Below are 22,677 nucleotides of genomic sequence, written 5' to 3'. Positions count from 1 at the left end.
GCGAATTCGTCAAAACCATGTCCTAACGCCTTTTGTATGAGTCTAAATATGTACATAGGTATAAACAAATTCATTAATAAAAACATTTTCAAATATTTCGTATTTCAATTTTGATAAAAAATTCAATTTCTAAAAAAAACTACTGCGAATCGTATATGTAAGTTGTTAAAATTTGAAGAGCGACACACGCTTAAACAAAATAACAATTTTGATCAGTATACATATACCATTTGTAAATGCACTTTAGATTCTAAATATAGTAAATCACACTAATCATGCAAACTTTACTCTTTCTAAAGTCAACGTTACTCTTGATTTACTATGGTTAACGTAATTCAAAATTCAGAGTGAATTTACTTTTCAAAAGGAAAACTACGGGTTTTCCATGTAGAATAAACTTTGTGTTACGCGAATGCGCCAAAAAATGCAAATGCGGTGACTAGCACAAATATTTTGACTGTACCTCCAGTCCCGCTTCCTGCTTCGCCACGCCTTAAGTACGAGGGCATGCAGGATAGATAAATGGTTCGTCTCCACATTGACGGGCGAGTGGGTGACATTGTCATGCGACGTGATGGACAACTTGCGGTAGAAGTTTGCCTTCACGACCCACCTCTCTTCGTCCCCGAAAATCTTGTCGGGATCCGTGGACAACGGTTGAGCCTTGCAGACGTCTGCATTTGTGGACGTACGAGTCTCATGGAGACGGGACAGGTGGAGAGCCACCGCTTCAAGGGATGTCTCGCCATGCATGGCGAGAAGGGCGGTGGGCGTGTCTTCGGCGAGAAGTTGACCGCCCCGCATAAAACCAACCTTAAAAAATTCATTTAGAGATTAAAATTTTCGAAATCAGCATCTTGACGTTTCAATTGTCTATTTCTTATGCATAAATACGCAGATAATAACATTGAGGGTATTCACGACCAGTTCGCGTGTAATAATATAATTCAGAAAAATTTGAGAACAAAAAAATTATACAAGGTCACCAATAATACTCTGGGAATTCATTACAAGTTCACATGCTCGCATTGTTTGAAAAGAAAATTACGAGCTTCGGTTTAGTACAAACATTGAGGATGCACAAGTTCGCCAAGGAATTTTCCAGCAAAAATTTTATGCGAGCTTGTCAACTTGTTTTTTACGAAATTTTATATGAAATTGAAATATGAAATTTTATATATTTTAAAAATACTAAATTTTGAAATATATTAAACTATTTATGTTGCTTAGAAATTTAAAAATGCATATATTCCTTATTCATGACGAAAAATTTTCAGGTTTAATGTACATGATCTCGAAATGGAACTCAAGAAAGATCTCACTGCTAAAATTAAGTTACCTACTTTCGAAAACAATTAAATTTTACCAACCTTATCACACCGCTTGCATTCTTCGATATAATGCGTAGCTATTATGATGGTGGTCCCTTGAGTGCGTGAAATTTCAAATAAGTGCTCCCAAATTCTGAAAATTTGTTATTCGATTTAGCTTAACAATTCTAACAAAATCAGGAAATTTTACCTTTGTCTCAACAGAGGATCCAGACCCACAGTAGGCTCTAAATAGGGTTATCAGTAAGTTATAAATACCTTATAGGTTGGCTCAAAGTATTACCGTCGAGAACCAGAAGGGCAGGATTGTGAATCGTAACCACGGCCAAGGACACCCTTCTCTTCTGGCCCCCACTGTGTGCATAAATTTAAATTTTTCATCAGAAATCTCCCGCCATCTAACTGACCACGTGGCTCTGATTTAAATCTATTTGCCTCAAATATTGAATTTGTGTTGACCGGTCTGGCAAGTCGAGAAAGCTGACGAGAAAATCTATCCTGTTTTCTATCGATTTTCCCGACATGCCATAAATTAGTCCAAAGTGGTGCAGCGCTTCGGCAATAGTCGACACGTAAAGGAGAGAAATTTATTGAAACAAATGGTAACAAATTAAAGCTTACAAAAGCTAATACCAATTTCATATCGGGTTTTTGGAAAGGTTTCATTTTTTCTTTCCTAATTAAAAAAAACATTTTGAATTCCATTAGCGATTTTTAAAGATTTTTAGATATTTGTTTAATCCGATAAACCGAACACGGATATGTACTAACTTTCAACTTTTACATTAAATCAAAAAGTTAAAAGTAAATTTTGATGAGGACCGATTGTCAATCTTTGTCCGCGTGTTCCTTCTCCTTAATTTTTTAAATAATTTCCGAAACAATTAACTCCAAATGCAGCAAGTTACTTACTTGTGGCATGTAGCCGCACAACTGACCCAGGTGACCGTTCCTTTGTTGTCCAAATACTATAAGATCACCACGGTCGAGCTTTCGTAGCCCGACGACACAAGAGAGAAGAGTAGTCTTTCTTCAAAAAATGATACAAACTATTTCCACTCTCAAAATTTGCATAAGCAAAAAATTTGCATTAACTGCAGAAATAGTTCATCTGTTTGTTAAACGCTTATTTTACTCATAAACTTACCCACACCCACTCGCACCGAGGAGTCCATAACTAAGTAAATTTGTCAAATACACAATGATGAATTAATCATTTTCCAAAATTTTGAAGATTCCAAATTCAAATTTCAAATAAAAAAATACATTTCTCCCCGTCCGACACTCATATTGAGATCTTTAAGAATGTAGGATCCTTTAACGTACGACTTTGTCCCGTTGCTTACTCGCAGGGCCATAATAAATTTGTCCTAATTTTACAAGGTTTACAAGAAAACGATTGGGTTCTTCCAAATTTAAATTTCGAACATGCCTTCTCTCCAAAATTTGTCTATTTGACAAAATATATATTTTAGAAATTGTACAAAAATTCAAATTTTTATAGGGAATACTTCCATATCCGATCAATCTCCCGGAAATTGTTTGCGGTTGAGGGTGTAAATCACCACAGAAATCGTAGGTGGCGAGGTTTGTGGATTTTAATAGCAACATTAAATGATACCAAGTCGTATTAAAAATGAATCAAAAACTCCGACAGGGTTCCGCCATACACATTTTTTTACTTAATGAAATGGAGCAAACATAAATAAATTTGATGCGGACCGAACAAAAGTTGTTTATGTAGATATGTAATCGTACTCATAAATAAGAATATCTACGTATCTTAAAAATGTGTCAAATCATTTTACGCTCGTCCATATTTATACCACGTCATCATTATTAACGGGGAGGATATGAAATTTCCCCCATTCTCACCTGTTGAAAATGAGCCATTATATATGAACAATCCCTTTGTCATGTGATTTTAACCACTTTGGAGTGATTTTTAAAACCATGATAATATCGTTATGCAAACAAATTTTTGTATTGTTATTATTTAGCCGGTGTATTTTGGCACATTCCTTGTGCAACCCTGGCTACTTCACTACCGCAAGCTCAGTTTATACCTTACCTGGGTTGTCTAGTGCATACTTATCTCAAAAACACATCATACCTCACTCACTCACTCATCATTAACCCAAATTTCGTCAGTTCTGATGCCAAGACTACTTAGTGCTCTGTCTCGACTGGAATCCCCATTTCGTAAGTTTAATTCATACAAATTTGTTATTCAATAGATCAGGCCCGTACCGACGATGCTTCTAGGTGGAGCGCTGGCTCCAGGCCGTACGGCCCGATGGGCCGTACCGGCTCGCCCTATGCACTAGATATAATTGTGTGTTCACACGCCGCAAGATAATTGCACATTAAGTATCGGAAAATGTAAGGAAGACGTGCTTAATTTGCCAGGCCGTGTGTTCCTACTCAAAAATCTAGCGATTATAAACCCGCATCTGCTCTTACGGGTTTAGACCTTTAGATCATGAGAACGTTGATGTGTCATACAAAATGTAGTATTACATATAATTTCATACCTCCCTCCACGAGTTCATAATCTCATGTAACATTTGATTTCAAGAATTTAATTTCAAAGAAAGTGAATATCGTTGGGTACATAGGGAAGGCATTCAAAATCGGTTTTTTCAATTTCGTAAAAGCTGATATGAAGGTAAATAAAAGCCGGTTTTTGGTTCAAGCAAAAACCTGTCATAATTTTTACAATTCTCCAAAACACCAGTTTCACAATGTTCGAAGAAATCGGTTCTGTACAAATAAGGTTTTTACACACTCGAAAACCGGGTTTTGGTTTTTAATAATACGAATTCTTTGAATCTAATGTTTAATTATTGAGATAAGAATTAATCGTGCTGTAATTCCTCATTCCCAAGTTTACATTTAATTTGAATTTTGCATCAAATTTGTGGTTATTATATTTGCTAATTTTTTTTAAAAAATTTGAATAAAACCGTCTTCAAAACCCGGTTTGTGCGAATCAAACACATTTTTCCTACGAATTTCCAAAATCCAATTAATATAAACCTGGTTTCGTGGAATTTTCCTAAAGCTAATTAATCGAAAACCGGTTTTACCACAATTTTAAAAAGCGAAATAAGCGAAAAACTTATTTGATAAAAACTTCCGATTTTGGTCGCCTTATTGGTGAATGCACATGATTTCTAGTTTAGTTAATTGGGTGGAATTTAGATTGAGCTTAAACCTATTTAGTGCTCAGGGGTCCTTGGTCAGGGCGGATTTTTGGCATGAAAATGTTTAGCATGAAATAGGAAAAGCAACTTGGGAACACTTTTGGGTTGATTTATATGAACACAAATGTTTGGTACACATTGTATTGAAATTCCGGAGTCCTGTGAAGGTGTAATTTAATAGAAATCAAAGAATCTGCCGCTTCGCGTCAAAATTCCTTCCTGAGTACTAAGCTTTAATCGTTTGATTCGAGCGAAGACAATTGTCGTTTTATGGAACACTTTTTAATTCGGGAAGAAGAGTAGTCGTACTGAAAAATTGTGGTCATTATAAGAGAATCCCCCAAAATTTAGCACTCAATTGCATCTATGCAATTGAGTGTTAATAAGAACATTTTCCTTCTGAAAATTTAGACATTTCTAATGGAATGTCAGACTCTGTATATTTTTTAGACTTTTATTTGAATCAATGCATTCTTCCTCACATACAAATACCGTAACATACGTATGTACTTATCTTGTTACAGAATTAATGCATCATTGTGTTCCTCATACATACTGCTGAAAACGTTAAACTCGGTACCGTTTTTTGAGATTTTTAGTACTGATTCCAAAGGGCAAAGAGAGCGGAATTAGCACCAATATTATAAAATTCTAACTTTATGTGTTCCGCTGCAAATTATAATTAACATCATTGACAGGGAAATTAAAATGAGCCGAAAATTTGTTTCATGTAAAATTTACTCCGCGGTTTGAAATTTGGATATCTCCATGCGCAGGTTTGAAGTTTTACAGGCATTGAAAATTTTGAGAAACTACGCCGCTGTCAATTTCAAAAGAATTTTCTCTATGCTAAATATGGGGAATTTAAGACTGGCAGTGGCGTAGTTTCTCAGAATTCTTAATTTCTGTAAAAGTTCAAACCTGCGTGGATAGAGAGTATGTAGACGCCTAGATGTCATAATTAATTTTACGACCCACTTTGAAGCAAGATAAAATGTCCCAATGACTAGATATTTTGCACCAGTTTTGAATAGGCCGGACTGAATATGTGCTCCAGGCCGTCCCAATCCAAGGAACGCCACTGCAATAGATGACCAGATCTTCATTTTATCGACATCGGCACTACATTTTATTAAATAGTGCACAATTAGATATTAAATCCTGTCTGGTAAGTTACAAGGTATGAAAATATTAAATGTTGCACGAGCATCGAAATCAAATAAATAAATTGAAGCATTATCGTACTTGATCACCAGATTTTCTACCAACGTAACTCTGGATGACGACAAGCATTTCAAAATAGTTGATGGAAACTTTCATGTTATGCAAGCAGGACCAAATAGATATTAGGCGTTGCTTTAATATTATTTTTGCTGTATTAAGGGTAAAATCCAGTGTAAACTGTAGCGAAAATTATCACTTCATTTTGTTCATATTACCTGTTCACCAGAAAGAATGTTGTGCGGTCTGCATATGTAGATAACTCATCTTCACTTATGTATGTATACGTATTTACGTATTAACATAGCGATGAAATAAATTTTTGTAATAATTAAGACACAACCTCAACCTCTTATCTTTCTGGTCGAGTTCATACTGCAGGCACATTGCATTGTATTTGCAAGCCACATTGTTTGGCTGCCTGCAAAGTTACATATTTAGTTAAGTTGTACGATAATTCCTAAATTTCTACCATTTATTTATACCTGTTTCTTGTATTCCATTTTAGTTTGTAAAATTTACTCGCTTCATTAACGAAATTTTCAAATTATTAGGCTACAGTTTAGATAATTTACGGATGTTTTTTTAGCAAGGTACATTGCAAGTATGAAAATTAAAAGCGATTTTTTGTCAAAGGAGAAATGGATGCAGCTTTAAACATATATTCATGCAGGGTACCCAACAACTTCATTATCAGTTAAGCCAGAAATATTAACCGGAAATTAGTTCGCTCTGTTGAATATTTCGTAATGATGCCACAAACAGTTTACTACTTAGGCGGAATTCCCCGCTTACATTTTGTATTTTTGTATGCTTTACATAAGAAAGTTAAGCCGGTAATTCCGCAAATGTTGTAAATTGTTTTCCTTATCATTCTCATTTGCTGGAAGAGTTCACTGATTTAATGCATACTAATAACGATATATTTATTAAATAAATTTTCCAGAATATTTAAATTAAAATGTGGTTGGAAAATATTTCTGTACTTATAGTAGCTTAGGATTAGTGACATTACTATCCAGTTCGGTTTTTGCTTGACTGCTTTTGTATAAAGAAACATCACCATAATTATCCATCCCGGAACCTAGCACCTCACCTCTTGAAGAGACTCGAGTTTATGTACGAATGCAAACTCGAGTAAAACATATAGATACAAGAACAAAACCATGTCGAAACAAGTTATGCGTGCTAGTTATCCCTCCATCATTCAGTAACTTAACACACGTCTGCACTTCAATAGTATTTCTAGACATCAATAGTCTTGTATCTTCCTTCGTCCGAGCAATAGTAAAACCAACAATCTCATAATGCCCTCATTAAATACGGTTTTCTTACTAATTTGTTCAATTTTAATGGCACATTTGATTGTGCCACCTTTCTTGATTCTGATTGTTACACCACTTTATATCTACAAAAATATAATAACATTTCTGTCAAAGTGGAAAGTCGGGTTCTATGCCCCGTTATCTGTTGGAGATTGCATTCATGTTTTAGATGATATCCACGGACGACCAAAATCTTCGCTTACTTTCGTAGCTTACTTTAAAGGGAGCTACCCTGTTGAGGGATTTGTGTACCGCTTGAAACGATTAATTTCAATGGTAAGAAAATTGCATATTCATTTGGAGTTTGAATTTTAGAACTCGACAGGTACCAACTGTTTTGAAATTAATGTCTCAATAAAGGGATAACCTCAGATGGTCAAAATAAGTTCATTTAACCTAATGTTGAGTGTCGCACATTACTCCAAGTAGTACATTCAGATACTATAAAAATCTAACATTTTTATCTTTTGCGAACCAGTGAATAGTTTTTAATTCGTTTTGATGGTAATTATATGCTGGTTATAGTTGCCCGAGTGCGCTCGGGCAACTACCACTCGAGTTGTAGAATGCAGGAAAGACGACAATACAAAATAACTCAGGCAATATTCACGAGTACCAAAGTGTGCTTGAAGCTAATTGTGTTCAGATTGATAAATAACGGGCAATATCTCTTCTGATGATGTGACACTCCGAAACTGAGGTCAATGTGTGTAATTAATTGCTGTCGAGTTTAAAAGTTCTGTATGGAGTACATAGTGATATACTGATAATTTGGGTTAGAAGGATTACGTAAATTTTCATTCTTTTTAAAAATTCCCGTTAGCACCGTAAAACAGGCTACTATAAGTTAATCTGCACAACTACAAGATGGATGTGTGTCTACTTTTGGAAAAGGTGCGAAGATTTTGATGTCTTAGATCACGTCACCGTAAACGAGGAATCCGATCCAGATAAGATATCTAGTTTTTTGAACGGTCAAATCGATAGGGCCTACCCTGTGGGTAAACCATTATGGGATATTGTTCTTCTCCCTAACTATGTACTCACCACTTCAGCCATAGTGGCAAGAATGCATCACTCGGTCGGCGACGGCTTAAGTTTCATCGCCTTTGTTCGTGATATGTGCGACGAAAATCCAGCTAGTGTTTCGACCGTCATCCATGCCGGTCTGGCGGGTGCTGTTCGAAGGATAATTCTAGACAGGGGTGGTACACCTACAGGAGATATTGCAGCTACATACGTCCTTCCAAAATTGAACCATCCTGGGACATTATCCAACAATGCGTAAGTTTAGAGTTTAGACTTTCCATGAGATTTCCATGAGATTTTCCAGAAGAACATTTGCCTATTTACATAACTTGTGTAATTTATAATATTCCGATATATTTTATTGGTCACTGTGCAAGGTTGCTGAATTTAATGCCTGGTAGAATCCAATAAAGCTATGTGGGTAGTACCTTGTAGTACACTAAATTGCCCTCATGTGCTGCTCAGTACTACGTATACTCAATTACCCGGAAATGAGTGGGGTCCATGTTTTATTAACGTGGCCAAATTTTGACAGATATCGATCTTACGATCTCGACAAGTTAACATTGGTTGCCTGCAGAGTCTTAGTCTTGAATTTTAGCGCTGTAAAACTCTGCCGAAATTTTGGCATGGCAACTTCGCTCCCCTGCAACACAGGTCAATTTGACTTGTGTAGCACTTTTCAGGCCTTTTTACGCACAAATACTTATTATGAAAATAGTGCTAGGATGGCTTCCCCAAAATCTGACCCACTTGAACAGTGTGCAGACCCTAGTCATTATTGGGGAACTAGAATCCGACCGACTATTCGAAAAAGATATAATGCATTATAAACCTAATCTACTCATTCGTTAAATTCTGTGGAATTACTATTCCACACTTCGTTGGATCCACGAACCTCTAGCGGTGGTTCAACACGCTACCATGCCCCGATTTCTTTTTTTTGGGGGGAGGGGGGGCAACCGGGGAATTTGGAATTCGACAGTAGCGTGACGCTACCACCGAATTCCCTCCTCATAGAAGTATGGACGACGGGCAATCCATTTCCTACTGCTAACAATGCGATGATGTGGAGTGTAACCCTCCCATTTGGTTGAAATTTTGAAATAATGCGGTCCGTGTCAATACAATAAACCTTCTGTGAGGAGAGAGTATTATTAGAGTATTATTATTATTAGTTATTTTTGGAGAAAGTAGTTTTGGGGTAAGATGAGTTGTTATGGGAATGCTCTTTGCTCGCAGTGTAAAAACTGCGAGCACGAGAAAAATCAGTCAGTTGGTTGCGAGACTTGGGCGAAGGAGGAAGCAGAAAAAAGAAGGGGAAGAAAAACGAGAAAACGGAAATAATAAGAAGAAGGAAAAGGAGTCCAAGGGTGAAAAAGGGTTAAAGGGTATGTTGTAGGGCACTGCAGAGGCATCACTGCAGGTAATGTGCTGGAAGAGGCATCTCTCCAGCACCTGAAAGTTTCTTATTTTTGTCACGAGAAGTGACTTTGTATGTATCTGGTCAAATTAGCTATTTTTCTCTCTCCCTCCAAGCCACGTCATCAATTTTATTTAAGTAGTCTCGTTGTGGGAATAAATTGTGGGGAATTGATCAGTTGTAAAAATCTGTCTTGGTGTCATATTTATTGTAAGTAATGAGTTGTAAAATCGTATGTAGAGTAATTTTCTCAGCATAATTTAGCAGTTAGAACCCGAGTAGTGCATTGGATATGCAAATAGTGTCGTAATTAGTGTCGGGAAGGCTTAATTCGTCACACCTCCTTTAGGCACGTTGTGCGATGGTCAGAATGTCTCAAAATATTTGAGGTCAAAGTTGAAAGACGGGCGATTTCTACCTGGCGGAGGAAGCAAACTAAACTTGCATTCTCTACCCGTGCTACAAATCGCATATTTTTTATCTTTGCCCTCAAATATTTTGACAAACTCTTACCATCGCACAAACTGCTTGAAGATACATTTGTTGTATTGACATGAAAAACATAGTTTCAAAATTTCAACCTATTAGGGGTTTACACTTCACACCATCGCATTGTAAGAATTGCAACACAGCTTTTTAATAAATGTTTTGCTGACAATTAATGACTTTTTAAACAGGTTTTGCATTTCTCTAACTACACCAATGTCTGGAGATGATGGCATCAAACGAGTTACCCGGATTTCCCAACAACTGAATCGCATATTCTCTTTCGCCCCGATCGCAAGTACGCTGCATTTCAATATATTAGGATTACTACTTGGTGCTCATATGGATACGAAAGTTTTGTCTAATTTATTCACATTCGTCCATTCGAATATGGTTTTCATTGGAGAGCCGCTTAAACTGTTTGGAAGCACGTTAGACAGGATGGTTGCAACTGCGGGGCTGATACGGAAATCCAATCCTCTCTTTGTACTTACTACGAGTTACAATGGAAAATTAAACCTGCAACTGGTCGGAGATAAAGCCGTGTTTCCAGATCAAGAAAGTTTGTTTAGAGTTGCGAGGTATGTTGAGGATGAATTTGAAAAACTGGATGGACAAAGCGACGCCGAAATGGCAAGCCAAAATCTAATAGCTACACTTGTATGAAATTAAAATTCTTTGTACTAAATCAAATAAATTACGAACTTCATAATAAGTTAAAAATCTATGTAATTACTAAGAATTTATCAAATACATAATTAAATCCCTTTAACTACTTATTTAATATGTTACAAAGTTAATTCTTTTAACAGTCTAATCCTTTTAATAGCTAAATATTTCTAAACTTATTGCGTTTGGGAGATGATTGAATCAGTGAATCCGATTTCCGATACGAAAATGTACCAAATTCATGCCGAAATATGACAAGTATTTGCTGTTACACGGGCTGTTACGCGGAACTGGATCTTGCGTTATATGTTTGCCTCAATCATGTCTCTGATGAATTCCATGAAATCCAATTTTTTTTCTAAAACCATTCATAATACCGGGACAAAGTTTTTGAAATCTAGCGGGCCAAGTGTGTTGACCTAGCAGGGGATTATATTGAAAAGCATAAGGTCAATATCACAATTGTATTGTGGTCTCATGGTCAACACAAAGACTTATGCCCCCTAGTATTATTCATTATGCCCCCTAGTATTATTCATGCACCAGAAATAAAGTCGCCCTGTATACATAGATAATTCAACTCATTTTCACTTGGAAGCATCTGGATGTGGATGAAATGAATCACAGTTCGGGTACTTTTCGTTTTATTTGCAGGCTACATTGTTTGGCAGCCTGCTGAGTTAAGTAGTTGTCTTTGCACGAATATTTGTAATTTCCAAATTTCTACCATTTATTTTTGAATATTTATTTTACTCCGCTTTATTTTTTTCAATTTATTTATTTTCATTAACCAAAGTGTGAAATCATGACGTTCGTCGTTTTGACAAATTTTCAGATATTTTTCTGGTAAGGTGGATTGCAGTAAAAGCGAATGCATGACAATTAAAGGCGAATTTTTTTTGAAGTCTAAGAACTCACGTTCGGTACCCAACCAAATCATTATCGTGACATACACAAAAATATAAACTGGAGATTAATTCGCTCTGTTGAATCTTTCCTAATGATGAGATAAACAATTCACGATTTTTAAAGAATTTCCCGATTATCTTTCATACACATATTTTTGTTTAACGTACGAAAAGAAGGCCGGGAAAACCAGACATACAGTGCCAACCAAATGATGATACGTTTATGTATACATAAGAAATAGAGTTCTGAGTCCGAATGAAATGAATTCAAGTCAAACATATAACCAAACCTTGCAAAAATTGAGAAACCTAGATTCTACCTAATCCGCACTGTGCAGCATGACTACTGAAATATGTATACTTACATTGGTGGACGAGCTAGGGCAGTGGGTTTATGTTCCAAGTTAATGGATACTTATTTACACACGTGGCTTATTTATTCTATTTGACTTACCTACATACGAAATATAAGCCGGGAATTCCACAAAAGGAGTAAAATGTTTATCTAATCATTAGTAGAAATTCAGCAGAGCGAATTAATCTCCAGGTAATATTTTTGTACTGATCATTAGGCGCTTGGCTACCCTGTTTGTGAAAAACTTTGCTTTTAATTTTCACAATTGCAAGATTTGTTCGCTCTGCCGAATTTCTGCTAATGATTAGATAAACAATTTACAACTTTTGAGGAATTCCCGGCATACTTTCGTATACAAGTAAGTTTATGAACTAAATCTGCCACGTGTGCTCAAAGATCCACTGACTTGGCAGATAAATCCACTGCCCTACCTCGTCCACCCATATAAACGTACATATTTTAGTAGTCGTGCTGCACAGTACGGATAGGGCAAAGGGTGTCTCCCCAGTTTGTGTCACATTTAGGTTTCATTTAGGTTTTTAATTTGTTTACACTCACAGTCAATTGAACTCAAATGCACTATATTTACATATGCACACGCTAAATAAATTTGATTAAAATTTACTCAAGGTTGAGTAAAATTTGCGATGACACAACTGTTGTGTAAAATTTGCCAAATGAGTTAAAATTTATCCAACGTTGTAGAAATTTTGCACAACTTTGAGTAAATTTTACCTTTCTTGAGTAAATTTTGCACAATCAGTTGTGTCATCGCACATTTTACTCAACTTTATTTAGAGTACATGCACATTAGGTAACGTGCAGATGTTATTAATAATTAGGAGTCTGCGAATTCAAGGAAGCGGTCAGACGTTCGGTTGATATAGGAGATATGTACGATTGGATACATTAATTGTATTAGAATGTCAATGGTTGGAAATCAGCATGTTATCATGTTGTTACCTTTTGACAATAAAGACTTATTATTATTATTAATTTTCCTAGAAATTTTGTCCAGCACGATTTAAATTGGCTTTGCAATGGTACGCTACCGGTGAGGATTTGCTTGGAAGTACGGTGCAAATTTCATTTGATAATCGATATTACTGGTAGATAAGTTTTGAAATAACGTTTTTACAACGATTCATATCAAAATTTGAATACTTTTTATTCATGAAAAAATGAATGATTGGATGAATGAATTTATTACTATGCTTTTGAGACCGCTTAAAGGCCAATGATTGCACAATCAGATTAGGTATGAACTTATAAATTACAAATATGCACATATGGAGAAAGTCTAGCTAATCTGTTTCAAATAGGTTCGCACTTTAATAAATTCATGACTTCTTACCTACTTGTGTTTCCGACTTTCTGCCAGTAGAACGATCAAAATACAGAGTAACGTCCATCCCAAACCAGTTATGAAGCCCCTCGTCACATAAAAGTTTTCCAAACCCCACCCCCTCGATGTGATAGACCTCATTGCCTCGTTGGGGTAGGTGGCGGGCAGCCAGTGGCTAAAATATTGGCGGACATAATCTGGTGACAACTCCAAGGGCAAAAACAGACCTGCAAAAACCAAAAATTGATTACCATTCATAACAAGATGAATTCATTATTGATGCATCGTTAATCTGGATTTATGTACATAGGAGGGCTTACGTAATCTGAAATTCGGAGTGCATTTACTCTTCAAAAAGGTAGTATCTTTTTGAAAAGTGTCCAACAAATTTGAAATAAACCCACCTGATGATGAAGCCTGAGTACTGAAAAGGCAAAGAACCAGGATTATCGCTTCGAGCGCATCATCCCGCAAAGTTCCGAGCATCCAACCTGGCAAAAACATTATTTCAAAAATATTTTAGATTTTATTAAATTATCTTTTTTTGGAAAATACTCGCCACAAAATTTCAAACGAGAAGAGTACTAAATAATTTCTAATTTAATATTTATATCCTTACCGATCGCTAATCCTTCAACAGACGCTAAGTAAATGAGCCCTAGCATGAGCGCCCACGACCCTTGGACACGCATCCCATACCCTGCCGTCAACAAAGTGACGAAGACTATAAGTTGGACGACAATCTTGATCGAGTCGGCCACCATGGAGGCAACGAGGCGATGTAGTAACGTCACGCCAGCCGCATAATCGCGGTCTTCCAATCCTTCAGATCGATCCACGATCCATACTACGCCCGCCGACTGCGAGAGGAACAGCATCAACCTGTCGAAGTAGTTGAATGTTAAATATTTTACAGTTTTTTATTAACGGTGTATACATATTTCGGTTCTTTCGGGTTTGAAAAATTGTATGCACTGCTAAACAATAACGGTAAGAAAGGCACGGTGCAAGAACCTACACTGTTGAAAATCTGGTAGAGAAACATAGATGCTCTGTGCTGGTATTAATTTGGTAATAATTTCCTACCGGATTGGTAGTAAATTGTTCCTGAGTGATGAATTTGTCATTACCACAACATTACTGAACAGTAATTTCCGTTACTACCAGTGCAGGTGGAGTCACATATGTACTCCGGTCGGTAATGATTTAATACCAGTTTTGTAAAAGTATATGTATCTATGTACAGCTGCGGGATCAAGTTTCCTGCGGCTTTCATTTCTCTGTGGATCATAATAACTGCGTGGATACCACTTTCTTGCAATGATTATTTGCAAGTGGGTCTTTGTATTTTTGCAAATTTTTTTCACATCCGAATTTAGCAATACAAGGGAACTAAACAATGTGCTATAAACTTACATAACTAGCATAGCCGGCTCGGAAAATCGAATAATGCTTTCAATCCCCAAACCTCCGTAGATCGCATTGAACTGTTAAATCCAAGAGAAAAATGGTTATCAAAAATGTATGTTTACTTTTGGGAACGGCTTCTTAATTCGCATTATTAATCTGGATTCATTCTATACTCACGTAAACCGCTAGCTCGACAGACGTCTTACTGACGCCGCATGCCGTCGCCATGGCGCCAAGGTATTTAAAATAGTTGGTCGCAATCAAGTGTTTCATCCAGGTTGCAGTTATGACACCTGTTAAAGAATTCAATAAATGTTCGTACTTCTAATCACAGTCCCCCTTCAAAAAGGTGTTAAATTATTACTTGTGGGAACGTATATTACTCTACCGGCACCGTCATAATGAACATAACCGATCCGTAATGAAAAATTAACCACTCAGAAACAAACTGCGCCATACTGGCAATTCGGTAGGAAGTTATTTCCAAATCAATACCAGTACAGAGTGTTGAAGAATATAGGTGCATATTAATAAATTTGTGATTTTAAACATTGCACCTTTAAATGTTTATTTAATTTTCGTGTTAATTAATCTTTAGTTAGTGCTTAGTTAGTTATTTAATTAGTGCTTACTTGACTCATCCATCCTGATCGAGATTGTGGTTCCATGAATGGTTTCGTTCGAAACGTAATTTTTGTCGAGTGCCCAGTTCGTCATGTGGTTGGTGTAGTTCTGCGGGAATTCCACCAAGGCTGCAGATCTCCCAGCGCGAATGTTATTCAAACCATTTTCCCAAGAATCTGTGACCAACTGAAAAAGCACATCAATATTTTTCAGATTTTATCCAGCCCATTTTTACGTAACTCTCACGAAAATTAATTTAAAAGAAACTAATCAAATTTGATCCTTACCCAGTCAAGCTCATAAGGTTTGAAGGTTCCGAGGAAGTCACATATTCCTAAATTTTCTAAGCATGGACTTGACTTATTGCTTCTTTGTGAGTCACAGTATTTCTCCAGTTGAGCGTTATTTGTTAAATTTGGAATCCCCGTGACTAATGAAACTCCAATGTTTCTGGGCTCCAGACCAACAACGTTTTGTAACACGATAATAACCACGAGCGGCATTAGAAGTTCGGAAAATATGAACCTACATAGATATGTACAAATAACAAACAAATTCGTTAATAAAAACCCTACATAATATTTCCAATTATGGTTCATCTAAAATTAATGCGTCATTTTTTTTCTAAAAGGTTATGTGGCATATGTTGTAAAACCTGGAATCTCGAACTTTAGCAATTTTTGGCCGATTTTCAAAATGCAAAATATTTTGGATACCTTGGGCCTTTGTGAAAAATATATAATTTCAAATTTTTAAAATTTGACCCCGTTGACCTGTAATCAGGGCCATAAGGTCATAAAACGACAATGTATGCTTGTATTTTAAAATATGTTACGGCGAATTTTGGACCAGTTTCGAAATCAGATATTGTACCTGATAACGCTGGGAACTGCAAAATATGACCGTGCGGTCACGGAAAAAATCGTGGGCGTGGCAGGGGGTGTGGTAACAATTAGATTTAAATTAGAATTAAAAGTTTAAACCTCTTGGCGTCTACAAAATGTAAATGTACTACCAGAGTCACATGTGTCGACGATGGCAACATTTGCAGATAAAATTCTTCAGTCCACCCCCACAGGGGGTGTGGTCATCAGCGCTTTTGCCGTTAGTCAAGTAAACTACATAGTGCGGCACAAATAATTTATCGGCATCGAGTGAGGATCCCGATGGTCACTTCCAATCACAAGAAGGCCCACCCCCTAGTGGGTGTGGCTTTTTAGAGTTTTGGGTACTAACCTCAGAAAGTATGTCATGGGACACATATAAACTACCGGCTTATAATGGAGAACTCTGTTATCACTTCCAATTACAGTTAACATTGACCACACCCCAAAGTGGGTGTGGCTTTTTAGCGCTTTGGGTACTAACCTCACAAAGTATGTTATGCGACACATATAAATTACCGGCTTATAATGAAGAACTCTGTTATCACTTCCAATTACAGTTACCAGTAACCACACCCCAAAGTGGGGGTGGCTTCGCGCGCTTTAGGAACTATGTCATAGGTATGTCGTGCGATGCAAATAATTTATCGGCACGGACTGGGGACCTCGATGGTCACCTCTAATCCCCGAAAGGCACACCCCCAAGTGGGTGTGCCTTTGGGCTCCTTAGGTATTACCCTCGTATTATATGTCATGCGACGCAAATAAGTGACCTGCGTATAACGGGGCCACTGATATCACTTATAATAAAAGTTACCAGTAACTGGTAAATTTCCGAAAGTGGGTGTGGTTTTGGGCGCTTTTGAAGGTATCATAAAGTATGTAATGAGTAGAAGTGAGCCGGGCCTGGGCTTTAAGTGGGCTAGCCCGGGCCCGCCCAGGCCCATTGGGCTTTGGGCGGGCCTGCCAGCAACCGGGCTTGGGCGGGCGGGCCTGCCAGCAACCGGGCTTGGGCGGGCCTGGGCTTTTGAGGAACCAAATTGAGTTGGGCCGGGCCTGGGCGGGCTTTTGCCCAACCGGGCTTGGGCTTTTTAGGAAAAGCCCAAGCCCGTCTCATATTTTTTTGGGGGTGAGTGTGACACTATTCAAAATTCTAGAACTACATGGAGTTCTTTTTCATGTTTTTTTTTCAATTCACCAGTTATTTTCTTGTACAACAGAGTTACTTGTTTCTTTCTGTGATCATTACATAATGTAATTTACATTATATATATATACATACATACATACGTATGTATATATCCTTATCGCAAATGCTAAAACTAAAGCAATCACTTCTTGATACATATTCAAACCATTTTACACTTTGGGAATTTGAAATTAGTCCCCGATACTACACAGCTTGACACAGCTATTTTACTATAATCAATTAAAAATTCAAACTCTTTCAGGACTTTTTAATTCAAGAGGTTTAATTTTCTATATCTTATTAAGTAATTTAGTTTTCCAAATTTTAGGGCGCCCTTCAATAAATATCTTGAATGATAGGTATTTGTGGTAATCATTCATTTAAACCTAGCGTCGACAAAAAGCCCAATGGGTAGCCCGGTGGGCCTGGGCCTGGGCGGGCTTTTTTCACAAAAAGCCCAATGGGCTTGGGCGGGCCTGGGCTCAATTTTTCCGGGCCTGGGCGGGCCTGGGCTTTTGAGATGGGCTTTTGAACCGGGCTTGGGGGGGCCGGGCTTTGAAAAGTCCAGGCCCGGCTCACCTCTAGTAATGAGACACCAAAAATTTGTCGGAATATAATATTCATACTTCATTTCGTCGGCTATATCTGTGGTGCCAACGCACAAACGACTTGTTGGGAAGGCGAGAAAAAATTTCCGGGAATTTTCGAGCACTTTTATGAAATTTTCAAACAATTTTAGTAAACTTTGAAAGTCTAATAGCTTTCTAGCATTTCTAGCATTTCATCCAAAAATTTCCAGAATTTTTAAAACTCAAGGTTTCGGCAGCAAAACAGTTTAAAACTCGCGCCTCGCGCTCACATCAGGGCCTTATGAAAAATTATAAAATACTGGTATGTTCATTTTTTGTGGTGACCACAGTAAAGTAGCCCCAATGGAGATATGATTTTGAACTAAAAAATGCCTGTACCTTTTAAACAAAATATTCACCAATATATTGTTTGCTGCTGGATATAGCAAGACAAGCAGAGTTATAAATGATTACCGATGTCCCTCGTGTATTTCGACGAAGTATTCATGTCGCAAGATATACTCTAGGAGGCATACTCCCCAAAGCGCACTAAGCCACACCCACATCTGGGTGTGGTTACTGATAAGTGTAAGATAGGTGATAACATAGGTCCCCGTTAAATTCCCACAATTTATTTGTATCGCATAACATTATACGAGGGTAATACCTAAGGAGCCCAAAGGCACACCCACTTGGGGGTGTGCCTTTCGGGGATTAGAGGTGACCATCGAGGTCCCCAGTCCGTGCCGATAAATTATTTGCATCGCACGACATACCTATGACATAGTTCCTAAAGCGCGCGAAGCCACCCCCACTTTGGGGTGTGGTTACTGGTAACTGTAATTGGAAGTGATAACAGAGTTCTTCATTATAAGCCGGTAATTTATATGTGTCGCATAACATACTTTGTGAGGTTAGTACCCAAAGCGCTAAAAAGCCACACCCACTTTGGGGTGTGGTCAATGTTAACTGTAATTGGAAGTGATAACAGAGTTCTCCATTATAAGCCGGTAGTTTATATGTGTCCCATGACATACTTTCTGAGGTTAGTACCCAAAACTCTAAAAAGCCACACCCACTAGGGGGTGGGCCTTCTTGTGATTGGAAGTGACCATCGGGATCCTCACTCGATGCCGATAAATTATTTGTGCCGCACTATGTAGTTTACTTGACTAACGGCAAAAGCGCTGATGACCACACCCCCTGTGGGGGTGGACTGAAGAATTTTATCTGCAAATGTTGCCATCGTCGACACATGTGACTCTGGTAGTACATTTACATTTTGTAGACGCCAAGAGGTTTAAACTTTTAATTCTAATTTAAATCTAATTGTTACCACACCCCCTGCCACGCCCACGATTTTTTCCGTGACCGCACGGTCATATTTTGCAGTTCCCAGCGTTATCAGGTACAATATCTGATTTCGAAACTGGTCCAAAATTCGCCGTAACATATTTTAAAATACAAGCATACATTGTCGTTTTATGACCTTATGGCCCTGATTACAGGTCAACGGGGTCAAATTTTAAAAATTTGAAATTATATATTTTTCCCAAAGGCCCAAGGTATCCAAAACATTTTGCATTTTGAAAATCGGTTAAGAATTGGAGTAGTTAGTTAATTTCAAATTTCCAATGTATTTAAGCATTAGGCCCATCCGCCAACTCGTTTCAGCAAAATTGAATAGAAAAATGACGCATTAATTTTAGATGAACCATATGTGCATAGAGTTATGATAAACATATATAAATTAGATTTCTCAACAAAATTTAGAATCGAAGAAGTTGTTAAAATTTGAACACAGATACACTCCTAAAAATATTACCTGTCCGTTTGAAAAGGAAATGGACACTAAATTAAGTAAACTAAATCCAGCGTAAACTTTACGCTTTGTCAAGACAACTTTATTCTGGATTTATTGAGTACTTCAATATTCCGAGTGGATTTAAATCATCCTGATTATTTTTTGAAAGCCGACACAAATCTTCGAAGATGAGCACAAAGTCAAAGCAAAATGGCATACATAATTAATATCAATTGCCGAAAGGTCAATATGTCTCTAATAAAAAAATTACCTCGAAGTTCTTTGAGGTGCATGTTTTCAAATATTGACCGGAGAAATCGTGACGAATTAAATCAACACCCTTCACTTATCTAAAAAGTTACATTATTTTCAAGGGTGCGTATATCTACATATGTACCTCCAGTCCCGCTTCCTCCTCCGCCACGCCTTGAGCACGAGGGCGCACAGGATGGATAAATGGTTCGTCTCCACATTGACGGGCGAGTGGACGACGTCGTCATGCGACGCGAAGGACAACTTGCGGTAGAATTTTGCTTTCACGACGCCCGTTTTTTCGTCCCCGAAAATCTTGTCGGGATCCGTGGATAATGGTTTTTTATCGTTGCGGACATCTGCGTTGGTGGACGGACGACTCTCATGGAGGCGGCACAGTCGGAGGGCCACACCTTCGAGGGATACTTCGCCATACATTGTGAGAAGGGCATTGGGCGTGTCTTCGGCGAGAAGTTGACCGCCCCGCATAAAACCGACCTTAAGAGCACAAGCAGAAATCCAAGGAAATATAAGAATTGTACAAACCACGACCTGTGGTTTCAATTTTCGAATTTTAAAAAGTTGAGGCATTCTTGACAAATTTGGATAATTATTAGGGCAGGCAGGTATTGACTTCCTTACCTTGACTGCTACAGTTTAAGTTTATTTGCAACAATCAAATCCGACCCACCTTATCACATCGCTTGCACTCTTCGATATAATGCGTTGAAATTATCATAGTTGTCCCTCGTGTCCGTGATAAATCAAATAAATGTTCCCAAATTCTGAAAATTGTGTTCATAAATAATTATCTGCACAAAACAGAAATTCAAGAAAATTATACCTTTGTCGCAACGTAGGATCCAGCCCTACAGTAGGCTCGCTAATTGTTAGAGTAAAAGCATTTGTTAGATTGTTATAAACGGTTTAAGAGGCTAAAGAAATAATTTAGTTTGATATGTTTTTACTCAAGTACGAGGAGGGGGGGATTGTGGATCATAACGACTGCCAAGGACACCCTCCTCTTCTGGCCCCCACTGTGCATAAATTTATTGTTTTCTTCAGAAATCTCCCTTCATCTAACTGACCACGTGGCCCTGATTTAAATCTATTTACCTCAAATATTGAATTTGTGCTGACCGGTCTGGCAAGTCGAGAAAGCTGGCGAGAAAATCTATCCTGTTTTCTATCGCTTTTCCCGACATGCCATAAATTAGTCCAAAATGGTAAAGCGCTTCGTTAATAGTGAACACATTAAGGAGAGAAATTTCCTGAAATAAAAATTGTTTATAACTAAAATTTAGAAAAGGTATATTGTACGTGCAAAATTACATATCGAATTTTCGAAAAGGTTTTTCTCTTTTCAAATTTCGGAAACATTTTGAATTAAATTTTAATTTAGTGATTTCTATATACTTGTTTAAATTGATAGCGGAAATGTATTTAAATATGTTTGACTTTCTCTTTTGCTGAAGAATGCCTGTCAAATTTAGTGCTTTTATTGCTTATTTAAATATGACACAAATTTTAAAGTGTTTGTGCATGTTGTCATATATTTCTAAGGTTTCAGAGATATTCATAAAAAATATACGGATATAATATTCTTATATTTTTCAATATTCTAAATATTTTACATATGTATTTCAATGATTTTAGGCGATTTTTTAAGAATTTTTTGTAAAAAATTGAAAAAAAAATTAAGAAATTGTCCAAATCAATAATCAATAATAAACCCAGAGAATTTGTATTTTGAGTTGTATACAAAACTTACTAAAATTCGTATCTTTATAATTTTTTGCATATACTTATTTCATAAACATTTCGGTGTTTTTTGTAAGTATTAAATAAATACATATTTAAGCGATTATTCGTAAATACATATCCTCGCTATGCTCCTAAATTTCCTGCATTTTTAAACAACTTCCGTAAAAATTAACTCGAAATGGAGCAAATTACTTACTTGTGGCATGTAGCCGCACAACTGGCCTAGGTGACCGTTCCTTTGTTGCCCGAAAACGATAAGATCGCCACGGTCGAGCTGTCGCAGGCCGACGACGCAAGAGAGAAGAGTAGTCTTTCTATAAAAATTCATCTAATTTCACTCTTACAATTTGCATGAGCAAAAAATTTGCATTAATTTTCAGAAATATGTCATCTGTTTGTCAAACGCTGTGAATTTATATTATTCGTAAACTCACCCACACCCACTCGCGCCAAGGAGTCCATAACTACGTAAATACATGCATGAGGATATTTTATTGACAATTAAACATTTTCCATAATAGTGAAGTTTATTTTAAGAAATTTCAAATTTAAGAAAATTTACATTTCTCCCCGTCTGACACTCATGTTGAGATCTTTCAGAATGTAGGATCCTTTAAGGTACGACTTTGTCCCATTGCTTACCCGCAGCGCCATAATAAATTTGTATTAATTTTACAAGGTTTACAAAAAATGACGGGTCTCAACCAAATTTAAATTTCGAGCAAGCTTCCTCTCCAAAAATATTTCTGTTTGACTAAATATTCTCTTCCAAATTTCACATAAATACCAATTTGTATAGTGGATATTTCCTCATTTCCAGGAAATTGTTTTCGGTTGAAGGTGTAAATTATCACTGAGATCGTTCGTGGAGTGGTTTTTGGAT

The 22,677-nt window shown here is 37.1% G+C and overlaps 3 protein-coding genes across 4 annotated transcripts; 1 reads left to right on the top strand and 2 right to left on the bottom strand.

Moving 5' to 3' along the window:
• Window positions 1-135: 135 nt before the first annotated feature.
• On the bottom strand, window positions 136-6,966 carry LOC118437357 (ABC transporter G family member 23-like). Of its 2 annotated transcripts, XM_035856311.1 has the most exons (9): window positions 2,598-6,966; window positions 2,479-2,508; window positions 2,244-2,391; window positions 1,965-2,007; window positions 1,767-1,884; window positions 1,615-1,685; window positions 1,522-1,558; window positions 1,371-1,464; window positions 136-813 (listed from the first exon to the last, which is right to left on the bottom strand). In XM_035856311.1, exons 3-9 carry the CDS (start codon window positions 2,250-2,252, stop codon window positions 373-375), a joined length of 813 nt encoding a protein of 270 aa, XP_035712204.1. In that variant the 5' UTR covers window positions 2,253-2,391; window positions 2,479-2,508; window positions 2,598-6,966; the 3' UTR covers window positions 136-372. The 2 variants fall into 2 exon arrangements, with proteins under 2 accessions (XP_035712204.1, XP_035712203.1); XM_035856310.1 differs by having other exon boundaries at window positions 2,244-6,966.
• LOC110855526 lies at window positions 6,963-10,800 on the top strand. Its single transcript, XM_022103929.2, has 3 exons — window positions 6,963-7,359; window positions 7,907-8,367; window positions 10,213-10,800. The coding sequence occupies exons 1-3, from the start codon at window positions 7,066-7,068 to the stop codon at window positions 10,685-10,687; spliced, it is 1,230 nt and encodes a 409-aa protein (XP_021959621.2). The 5' UTR covers window positions 6,963-7,065; the 3' UTR covers window positions 10,688-10,800.
• A 2,302-nt stretch (window positions 10,801-13,102) lies between these two features.
• Window positions 13,103-22,636, bottom strand: LOC110855525 (ABC transporter G family member 23). The gene is made up of 15 exons (XM_022103928.2): window positions 22,357-22,636; window positions 22,229-22,258; window positions 21,991-22,108; window positions 21,147-21,301; window positions 20,999-21,067; window positions 20,875-20,913; window positions 20,722-20,815; window positions 20,176-20,528; window positions 15,620-15,857; window positions 15,341-15,518; window positions 14,886-15,001; window positions 14,715-14,785; window positions 13,918-14,180; window positions 13,703-13,789; window positions 13,103-13,525 (listed from the first exon to the last, which is right to left on the bottom strand). The coding sequence occupies exons 1-15, from the start codon at window positions 22,446-22,448 to the stop codon at window positions 13,308-13,310; spliced, it is 2,121 nt and encodes a 706-aa protein (XP_021959620.2). The 5' UTR covers window positions 22,449-22,636; the 3' UTR covers window positions 13,103-13,307.
• Between the last annotated feature and the right edge of the window lie 41 nt (window positions 22,637-22,677).

Source organism: Folsomia candida, unplaced genomic scaffold (assembly GCF_002217175.1).
Source record: "Folsomia candida strain VU population unplaced genomic scaffold, ASM221717v1 Fcan01_Sc013, whole genome shotgun sequence".
NCBI lineage: Eukaryota > Metazoa > Arthropoda > Collembola > Entomobryomorpha > Isotomidae > Folsomia > Folsomia candida.
Note: the sequence above shows the minus strand (reverse complement) of the source record. Positions and strands in the feature narration are given on the sequence as shown.

Excerpts from the sequence above, each read along its gene's own strand:
- LOC118437357 (XM_035856310.1), bottom strand. Across the intron at positions 1,885-1,964 it reads AAAAACCCGATATGAAATTG|CGCTGCACCACTTTGGACTA; the intron begins GTATTAGCTTTT and ends CTATTGCCGAAG. Across the intron at positions 1,465-1,521 it reads GATCCTCTGTTGAGACAAAG|AATTTGGGAGCACTTATTTG; the intron begins GTAAAATTTCCT and ends ACAAATTTTCAG.
- LOC110855526 (XM_022103929.2), top strand. The coding sequence starts at position 7,066 with ATGCCCTCATTAAATACGGTTTTCTTACTAATTTGTTCAATTTTAATG. Across the intron at positions 7,360-7,906 it reads TGAAACGATTAATTTCAATG|CACCGTAAAACAGGCTACTA; the intron begins GTAAGAAAATTG and ends AATTCCCGTTAG. Across the intron at positions 8,368-10,212 it reads GGGACATTATCCAACAATGC|GTTTTGCATTTCTCTAACTA; the intron begins GTAAGTTTAGAG and ends CTTTTTAAACAG.
- LOC110855525 (XM_022103928.2), bottom strand. The coding sequence starts at position 22,448 with ATGGCGCTGCGGGTAAGCAATGGGACAAAGTCGTACCTTAAAGGATCC. Across the intron at positions 21,068-21,146 it reads GCACAAATTCAATATTTGAG|TGGGGGCCAGAAGAGGAGGG; the intron begins GTAAATAGATTT and ends ATTTATGCACAG. Across the intron at positions 15,519-15,619 it reads AACCTTATGAGCTTGACTGG|TTGGTCACAGATTCTTGGGA; the intron begins GTAAGGATCAAA and ends GTGCTTTTTCAG.